The 9,499-nt window shown below is 31.2% G+C and overlaps 2 protein-coding genes across 3 annotated transcripts; one reads left to right on the plus strand and one right to left on the minus strand.

The window, feature by feature from the left end:
* Nucleotides 1–164: 164 nt before the first annotated feature.
* Nucleotides 165–1,754, minus strand: LOC125054495 (gem-associated protein 2). Its single transcript, XM_047656435.1, has 4 exons — nucleotides 1,294–1,754; nucleotides 913–1,219; nucleotides 717–816; nucleotides 165–460 (listed from the first exon to the last, which is right to left on the minus strand). The coding sequence occupies exons 1-4, from the start codon at nucleotides 1,522–1,524 to the stop codon at nucleotides 352–354; spliced, it is 747 nt and encodes a 248-aa protein (XP_047512391.1). The 5' UTR covers nucleotides 1,525–1,754; the 3' UTR covers nucleotides 165–351.
* Nucleotides 1,755–3,947: 2,193 nt separating this feature from the next.
* On the plus strand, nucleotides 3,948–9,359 carry LOC125054413 (probable RNA helicase armi). Of its 2 annotated transcripts, XM_047656298.1 has the most exons (5): nucleotides 3,948–4,287; nucleotides 4,553–4,956; nucleotides 5,051–5,203; nucleotides 5,863–8,133; nucleotides 8,957–9,359. In XM_047656298.1, exons 1-5 carry the CDS (start codon nucleotides 4,098–4,100, stop codon nucleotides 9,287–9,289), a joined length of 3,351 nt encoding a protein of 1,116 aa, XP_047512254.1. In that variant the 5' UTR covers nucleotides 3,948–4,097; the 3' UTR covers nucleotides 9,290–9,359. The 2 variants fall into 2 exon arrangements, with proteins under 2 accessions (XP_047512254.1, XP_047512262.1); XM_047656306.1 differs by lacking the exon at nucleotides 5,863–8,133.
* The last annotated feature ends 140 nt before the right edge of the window (nucleotides 9,360–9,499 follow it).

Genomic DNA, 9,499 nt, shown 5'->3' on the forward strand with positions numbered 1-9,499 from the left:
AATGCCAGATGGCTAGTGAGAATGTTTGTTATTGTTTTATATTTTTTGTTTCATTTATTTATGTCAATAGTCATTGTTTTGTGTGACCAAGTCACAATACTAATCAAATGTAAATTTTGACATCAACTTTTATAAGTTCAGGTGGATGTTAAAGAAACCACAAATAAGTATTTCCTCATTATTTATTCTAGTTTAAAAATTGTATTAAATTTAATATGTTTATATTAAGTGTTCATTTAAAATGGATCTAATTGCAACCAAAGATGCATAGAAAAATAGTTAAAATCCACAATCCACAAAAAAAAATTTAAGTGTGACCACATTTATCCATAGAACACCTTAAAAAAATAATCAGTCAGCTAAATCAAATTGACCAAAGTACCGAGAAACTAAACAAATAAAAATATTAAAGGGAGTAACAAGTTCCTTTGAATTTTCTTCTTCTGGATTAATATGTGATCTGAAAATACAAGTATTTCAAATTTCTATAAATCAGTTAAAAGTGAGATATACAGTTATGAATTGCTCTTTTAAAAACAACTGCCCGTAACACAATTAGAACTCCCGTTATACTTTACATAACTCATTGGTCACCTCCCCTGACTATATTTTGTCATAAGTGATACCTTGACTATATATTTATATAATAACAATGTTTTTTTACAATTGTGCTTATAGAGCCTCTAGAACATATTTTTAAAAAGTGACAGGCATACCTGACTTCAGCACATCTTCTTGCTAAGTTTCTTAATATACTAACTGTATTCGGTAGTAAAGGTTGTCTTGTACAAGCCAATATAGCATAGATCCATTGACCTGGAAAAGAAAAAATATTTATATAAAATGGAAGAGTTGTATGTATATTCATACATGGTGAGCTAAATTGATAAAAAATATGAATTCAAAATTTACCTGTGTTATATGGAATAGTGCTTCCAGGTTCAATATCATTCAAAGACTCAATCAAATATTCCAAACCTATATCTAATATTTTATAATTAATACCTAGAATACATGACAAGGTAGGCTCATGATTGTCAAAAAAATTGATCCATACATCATTAACTGGATCCTCTTTTAGTTTCCTTATTTTAGGCCAGTGAGACCTTTTATCAAGTAGCCGTGAAATATACAATCTGATATCAGAAAAATCAGCAACTTGTATGTTTTGCCATTCAATAGTTGGCTTTAAGTGGTCAGGTGCTTTTGGATGAGGAATCTGTCAAAATATATGTTGAATAAATTAATGAAATAAGTATAATAATCATCATAATCAAGAACCATTATTAGTACCTCTTTTACAAATTCAGATTGATTCTGAGCAAACTTTGAACAGTCTATTTTACACTTGGTGACCATTTGACAGTTACGTCTTTCGTTTATAACTGCTAATAAATATTCCTCGCCAGTACTTGGGACGTCTTTCAACTGTACATCATTAGAAATCTGGAAGCATGGAAATAACAAGGTGTCTTTTTCTAATGCTTCTTTACTCTTGACGTCAATTATACACTTTTCAGTCATTATTGGAAAAATTAAAGGATTTAAATATTCTAAAACGTGGTTAATGTCGATTAATCTAGAGTCCAGACCAGTACTTAAAAATTGGTAATTTACAGGTCTTCATTAAATAATATCATTATAAAAAACGAAATATAATAGTATAGTAAAATTTATCGCTAGTCAAAAGGTAATTATAATTTAAAATCATAATAAAGAAGTTCAAACTTCAAACTTTCAAAGGTATATAATATATATAATAGAAATTATAGAATACTGCAAACCGTAACACCACAGATGATTAAACTATAGATTAATGATTATAGATTACATTATATATAGCATTTTCGATTGTTTTTAATATTAGTTAAGCAAACAAGACTTGTACTATTATGACTCCCGTATATGAAATTCCATCAACACAGTTTTAAAATTTACCAACATTATTAAGTCACCAAAGAAATTTCAAAAAAGTGCAAACGAAATAAATATAATGTTTAATTAAAATCTCAAAATAAATTAATATTTGAAATTGTATTTTTCTTTGATTCCTTTATCCTGCGAGTGTATAAGTGGTAAGTATAAATACAGATTGGTCAAAAAGTCGTGGATCAAACGCAACTAGGGGATAGATGAGGTCATCAGCTGCAAAAAATTGTTCTACGGGAGGTCCCTACGTTCAACGCCTGCAGAGTTATAATTTATTTTGCGTTTTTATAAGAAAATTGCTTTTTTTTACTTATCTTATTAAAATTAATACAGCCTGTATACATAATATGTATAAAGCTAACAAATGTTTCATCTATCTAATATCTACAAAGTATTATGTAAATGTCACTAATGTGCTATTTTACTGCTGATATATCTGTGATCTGCCAAGAGCCAATTGCCAAATAACAAATTTATGAATGCATAGTGCAATCCTGTTTGCACAATCCCTTAACATACAACAGACAGCTATTTTGACAGACTCTTTAAGTTGTTTAATGTCTATTAAAGAAAACCCATTTCGCAGTAAATCTCGTTTTCCCATTATACTAAAAATCAGGGAGACTCTGCTCTCTTGTAATCAAAAAGGATTGTCTATCATACTAGTTTGGATTCCTAGCCACTCAGGTATCCCTGGAAACGAGACTGCTGATTCATGTGCCAAATCAGCTGTTGAGTCAGGTTCTCTAGATCATTTTAAATATTCAGCACAGGATCTTTGTGCTCTTGCAAAGACATATCTAGACAGAACCTGGAAAACATTTTGGGATGACTCCAAATCGGTTAAGGGCAAGTTTTATGCTTCCATCCAACAAAACATACCAAGACAACCCTGGTTTTGTCACAATCGGAATGCAAATCGCTGGATTACATCCACAATCTCTCGTTTGCCTCTTGGTCATGCTTGCACCCCTGTTCGTCTAGCTAAGCTTCGGATAAGGGATCACTCTATCTGTGAGTGTGGCTTGGATAAAGGCACTGTATCTCACATTCTATTTAATTGTCCGAAACTAACCTATCCTCTCTATGACGTTCTTCCCCCTTAAGTCCCCCGTCCTTTAAGTGTTGAATGTTTGTTAATGTTTGTGTTTAGTCCATATTGTAGATTTTTATGTAAATATATAGAAAGCAATAAAATTAAAGTGTAGTATATATGTAAATTATTCGTAAATAGGAAATAATGTTATTACTCATATTTGTGTTGTCTATGTTGTCTTAAAACTAACAATCGTATTTCAACTTTTTAAAATTATTATTTTTTACCGATCAATCTCCTTCGTGCCTTCATATATCAGTTCTCCATCTACTCGACACTGGCGAAGTACCTTGTGTCCACTTGGCACAAATAAAAGCCATAAAAAAAAAAAATAGTGCATACAAAAAGAATAGATGGTTGATTTTATTTGTAATTTGTATTAAGTTGTTATCTGTTAAGCTCTGCCTGACTTGTGTTTTCCGATTCACTTATTTTAAGTGGAAATACCTAAATATTCCTTAAATACAATTATTTTAAGTCTTAAAAACTAAAAACAATAATAGCAAACCTCACATTAGGCCCTTATAATTTGTAGTTCTTCAATAACTGTAATTATTATTGGATGTTTATTTTTTTTTACTATGTACGATAAGTTTATCGAAATAGTTATTTCGATTCGATTATTCTATATAAATAAGTTAGATATTTAATAAGTAAAAGTTATGTCGTCATCTAGCAATTTATCACGATCATCCTATTCTCCATCAGACCCTGAAACACCTCAAGTAAGTTGATACTTAACTTTAATTCAACATAGGTAGGTACGTTTTAAAAAAGTAATAAAATATAGCACCCTATGAAAATGAAATATCTACTTAATTTATAATTTTACATATTTTTCAGAATAATAGAAACTTTGACCAGTCTTTAAGTCCTGAAAGTCATTCTGATAGTTTTGAAGAATCTATAATAAATGCTCAAAATGAAATGCATCAAAAACGTATACTAGCTTTGCGAAAAGAGTTGGATTATTTAAAAGCTACAGAATGGAAGTTTGAGTCTGACAAGGGTATATCGCAATAATCAGTTGCCAAATATATTGTTTTGTCCTTAAGTATAAATAACAAATAAGATGTGGTCATACATAACATCTATATTTGGTTATTTTTTTAAATTACAAGAAGATGAAGGTAGGGAAAAATTATTAATAGAAGAGTTGATTGATTTAAAACTAGAATTGGAAAGAGAAGAATTTCATAATCAAAATATAGAAAATAAAGTTCAAGAGTCTTCCCAGCAATCTGAATGTTTTCAAAGAACAGGTAAGAAATCTCTGACTAATACTTATGTATGGCAATATGTATACAGATAGCTCATTTAATACTTAAATTCCATGTTAGTTCCTTTATGGGGAAATGTGAGGAAAAAGTATAGAAATAGGGCATAATAACTACTAAGGGTAAATCAGCGGTTTAGTTTTTTTGTAAAATATGTACTTTTTCCTATTGCTTTTCATAAATCTTTATGCACAGCTTAATAATTTTTTTCCAGAAAAATACATCTTTAAATTTCCTTACTTTTTTCCAGGTTTTGTAACTCATTGTGGTGAAAGCTATATTCTAATTGATGGTTCATTTTACTTTGATACATCAGCATGCAGCTTCAATTTAAATGTTAATGATAAAATTTTATATCTTGGGTATAACAACTCAAATGAAGAATTAGTTATCGTAAGAATCTTACAAAATGAAGGCATCGGCTGGGAAAATGAAGATGACTCAGAGGAACAAAGATTTGATGTGATAAATCACATTATAGTTGGCATAGTTGATTGCAGAGAGGATCGTAATGTGTTTATCCAAGGAGGTGACTTGAAATTCAATCTTGATGATGTCCAAGGAACCTTTATACCTATTGCAGGTGATTGGCTTGAAATGCAGTGTTCAATTCAAAAAAATGATGAAAAGTTAACAGACATTAATATGACACAGGTGAGAGTGTTATTCTATATATTAAGATGAATGAATTTATATGTGATAAAATTAAAGACTGTTGTCAGTCTTTGATGGCTAATAATTATTTCAGGTTTTACAAGTAACACACTTTCGTCCACTTCGGACTAAAATAAAGTCGGGCACAGTAACTGAATGGTCTGGAAAAGTTGGCATTATTGACAATCAGATTTACTTCGACAGCAGCACCTTTATAGAAACTTTTATTCCACAAGTCGGAGCCAAAGTAAGTTTTCCTTAGGTTATCAGTTACATGTGTAATGTAGCAACTAATGACAAACTTAAAAAATCATATTGTTTTCAAATCATACAGGTATGGCTGTCTATTAGAATATTATCTATATATTTGGTATAAAAAGGTGTTCATGTAAGTATTAAGGTTTGAACCATAAACTTTTCTATCAATATAACTAACATTAAGTAAGTGAGTGCCAATAGAGACCTCATTTCTAGACCTAGCTGAGTTTTAAGGCGAACTCAGCGGAACATTATTATTGTTAATATTAAAGTTGCATCAACATGTTGACGTTGCTTTCAATTAATAAACCCCCCAGGCACTTAGAACAAGTGGCTAATATTTAAAAAAAAACATGTTTTCTATAAATACATTAAAATGTGTAGTCATTTCATATCCAATCTAACTAAATAATAAATATACTTACAGCTTTAATTTGTTATTTTATATGTTTACTGGTTATTCCTTATCACTGACTGTTTTGTCACATGACAAAATAGCCATAAGTAACGTAACGTAATTTTACTAAGTGGTAGGTATTCACCATTCATAGTCACAGTGCTGCAAGTGTGTTGCCGGCCTTTTAAACTTATTTAGGCATGTTTTTTTTATTTAGGAATCATGAATCAAATCCAGAATCTTGTTTACAGGTAATGGCTGAGGCCATAGAAAGCAGTCAAGGTTATTATTCCTGGAGAGCAATAAAACTTGCGATAATTGAGAAAAAGACTCTTGTTGTTAATGACTCTCCTCAAGTAAATGTTGATGAAGAAAAAAGTCTTGAACTTGAAAAATCTAAAAATATAAGCCTCACATATCCTCTGAAATTTCCTTGTATTGACATTACAAGTTCAGATTCTCTTAACCTTACTATAACAAACAACAGTCATAAGGTACACACATTAAATAAATGGATTATGCTTAGTAGGAAAAGAGATTCACAAATCTTACTAAAACCTTTTATTACTCAACCACAGCAGTTATTACCAGGAGAAAGTATAAACTTTACTGTCACTTGTCAACCAAAATTTCTTGGCAGCACAAAAGAATGTTTGGTGATACAGTTTAAAGGTTTTCAGTTTATAAGATATATTGATATAAGTGTTATTGACAATTTTGGAAATTTGAATAGAAATTCAGATGAAAGGCAAAAAATTGAAATGATTGACAAAATGAAAAGAATTCGAAAAGATAATGAAGGCTTTATTCCAGGAGTTAAAACTCATAAGAGTCCACACTTTACAGCCAGTAAACTTGGCTCTTACCCTATTCCAGACAAGATTTGGCAAGTAGTCTTAGGTGACTCTGAAGAAATAGTCTATACTCATGATTTTGATAGAATCTTAAATAGAATACGGTCACATTTTCCATGTCTAATTCAAGATATGACACTACAAAATTATTGTGATCGGTGGCACACCTTATTGTTTATGGAAGAAATTCAGACCAATATAAATTTGAGAGTATATGATGCACCAAAAGCTTTCTTAATTAGGCATCAAGATTATCTTGGACTCGAAATAAGTGGTCTATGCGAGAGAAGACCGTCGTTACTGGCTGGCGATAGAGTCATAGTTAAAGACACATGGATTCCTAATAACAAAAATTATGAAGGCTACATTCACATGATTAAGGGTGATTTAGTTTTATTTAAGTTTGACTCAAGATTTCATGAGTTGTATGATGGGGGTGATGTTTCTGTGCAATTTCATCAAAGCAGAACAACTTACAGACGAGCTCATCATGCAATTAATAATGTATTAAATAGTCTAGGGCCTGATATTCTCTTTCCTTCAAAATTGAAACTGAAGCCGTATCAAGTTTCAAAGGATCAATTGGAAAAGATAAATTGGTATAATAACGAACTGAATAATGGACAGAAAAGGGCTGTAATCAATATTCTCAAAGGTGAAAGTCGTCCACTGCCATATGTAATATTTGGCCCTCCCGGTACTGGAAAAACAATCACTGTAATAGAGACAATTTTACAAATTTTGAAAAACATTCCAGATAGTAGAATCCTTGTTGCGACTCCATCTAATAGTGCTTCAAACCTAATAACAGAAAGGCTGATACAATATAGAAATGATTTCTCAGGTTCTGTTGTTAGGCTCATAGCCCATTATTTAGCTGAATCTAACAATATATCTGATGTGATTAAACCATATTGTGCTACTATTGACATAGCTAGAGAAGGGACTTCAAATTCTAAGCATTATGTAAAAGATAGCATCAATATGAACTGCCAAAAATCGTATGTAGGAAGACATAGAGTTATCATTTCTACCTGCAACTGTATTGGTAGTTTATTTTATATGAATTTTCCGAAAGGCCATTTCACACATATTATTGTTGATGAGGCTGGTCAAGCCAATGAGCCAGAGTTAATGATACCATTAAGCTTGAGTGACAAGAATAGTGGACAAATAATATTAGCTGGAGACCCAATGCAGTTGGGGCCAGTTGTATTATCGAAAAACTGTATTGAATTTGGGATGGATCAGTCCTATTTATGTAGAATTCTTGAATGCTATCCGTATCAAAAAGACTTTAATTCTTATGAAGCTGGATTTGACGACCGTGTCGTCACGAAATTGTGTGACAATTACAGATCATTAGCAGAAGTATTATCACTTCCCAGTAAAATGTTTTATGATGACACTCTTGTACCTAAGTTTGATAAGAATACATCCTGGATACCAAAGATAGTAAATGCGACCTGTGACGTTTTTGGTATCACTGAAAATAAAAGTGGCGGGATATACGTGTATGGTATACAAGGTCAAAATACACGAGCTGAGGATAGTCCTTCATGGTATAATCCCCAAGAAGCTTCTATGGTGGCCCTTACCACTTGTAAACTATACAAAAACAAAGTGACTCCAGAAGAAATTGGTATAATATCACCGTATATTGCGCAAGTAAGATTACTTTAATTTATTACTAGTCTTCACACTCACACACTGGATATAACCAATGAGATTAATAAGATTCACGAGGGGGTGAAACTCCATCTCTACTCCAATACGCGTGGCCACGTTGCATTAGCATACCGCGTCATGATATTATGTCCGTTTGACCAATCACAATCGACCCCACCCTTTCTTACATCATTTATTTTACATTTTCACATCCCTGAGATTTTAGTTGTTCGATCCGAAGTAGATAATATACAAATGAAATTAGGTACTATGTGTGAAATTCAATTACCCTCAAATTATTAGAAGACTGAACATGTAATGAAGGAATATGTATTAAGTATATTAAAAAAATTAACAAGGGTTACAATAATCAAATTAGTATAATCAATGTGCACCGTGTAGGATTTAATGATCTAACAATTCCAAATAAAATAAAAACGGCGACTTTGAAACAATGAGCAATTTTGTGTGCCCGTAGTACTACAATTATGACAAATCTAAATATTTAAATCTCTGCAGAAATAGTAAATATACCAAAATCTAGATATGTTTATGACTTGAAAATCTTAATATCAGTAAGTTTGCGATGTCAACCGCTTTCTCGGAAACTTCTAATAAGATGATGTCTTTTAAAAACTGCTTAACAGTGTATTATTATAGATTAACGATTGATCGTCGAGGAACTTAGACTTCTATGCCAACCATAAAAAATGCTTTTTGTATTAAGGGTAAAACGCTCACAAAATCATCTGTTACATAAAAGTTACTTTGCTACAGACACCTAAATGATGTGTGTTCAACTAAAGTATACCTTTGATTTCAGATTAAATATCTACGCCTTATATTTAATGCAATGGGTCTACCACAACCAAAAATTGGCACTGTTGAAGAATTCCAAGGTCAGGAAAGACCAATAATCTTGATTACTACTGTGAGATCTACCGAATCTTTAATTCAACAGGATATCAAATATACATTAGGATTTGTAAATAGCCCAAAAAGATTAAATGTAGCAATAACAAGGGCTCAAATATCGATGATTTTATTTTGTAACCCACATTTACTTAGCACAGATTCGTTATGGAATGAAGTCATAATGAATGCAGTAAATAATAATAGATATATGGGGTGTTACTTTCCCATTGAAGAAAAATAATGAGAAAAGCGAATATGTTTTAAGTATTTTTTGGTTTCTAGTTTTAAGAAATATATTATAATGCGTATAAGATGTTGTATTCACTTCTTAATTAACCTTTAAAAATAATTATAGTAAAAGTATTCAGCGTCAAGACAGAAAAATCCAGTTTTAATTTGAATTCGAATTTGTATGGGTATAGTCATGTAACGATGCCTGATTGCCTGCTAT

This window comes from Pieris napi, chromosome 1, assembly GCF_905475465.1.
Source record: "Pieris napi chromosome 1, ilPieNapi1.2, whole genome shotgun sequence".
Classification (NCBI taxonomy): Eukaryota; Metazoa; Arthropoda; class Insecta; order Lepidoptera; family Pieridae; genus Pieris; species Pieris napi.

What these genes read in the sequence shown, in the direction of transcription:
- LOC125054495 (XM_047656435.1), bottom strand. Translation starts at nt 1,524, where the DNA reads ATGACTGAAAAGTGTATAATTGACGTCAAGAGTAAAGAAGCATTAGAA. An exon ending in CACTATTCCATATAACACAG is followed by an intron (nt 817 to 912) that starts GTAAATTTTGAA and finishes TTTCTTTTCCAG; the next exon opens with GTCAATGGATCTATGCTATA. An exon ending in AGAAGATGTGCTGAAGTCAG is followed by an intron (nt 461 to 716) that starts GTATGCCTGTCA and finishes TTGTATTTTCAG; the next exon opens with ATCACATATTAATCCAGAAG.
- LOC125054413 (XM_047656298.1), top strand. Translation starts at nt 4,098, where the DNA reads ATGTGGTCATACATAACATCTATATTTGGTTATTTTTTTAAATTACAA. An exon ending in CAGACATTAATATGACACAG is followed by an intron (nt 4,957 to 5,050) that starts GTGAGAGTGTTA and finishes TAATTATTTCAG; the next exon opens with GTTTTACAAGTAACACACTT. An exon ending in TATCACCGTATATTGCGCAA is followed by an intron (nt 8,134 to 8,956) that starts GTAAGATTACTT and finishes CTTTGATTTCAG; the next exon opens with ATTAAATATCTACGCCTTAT.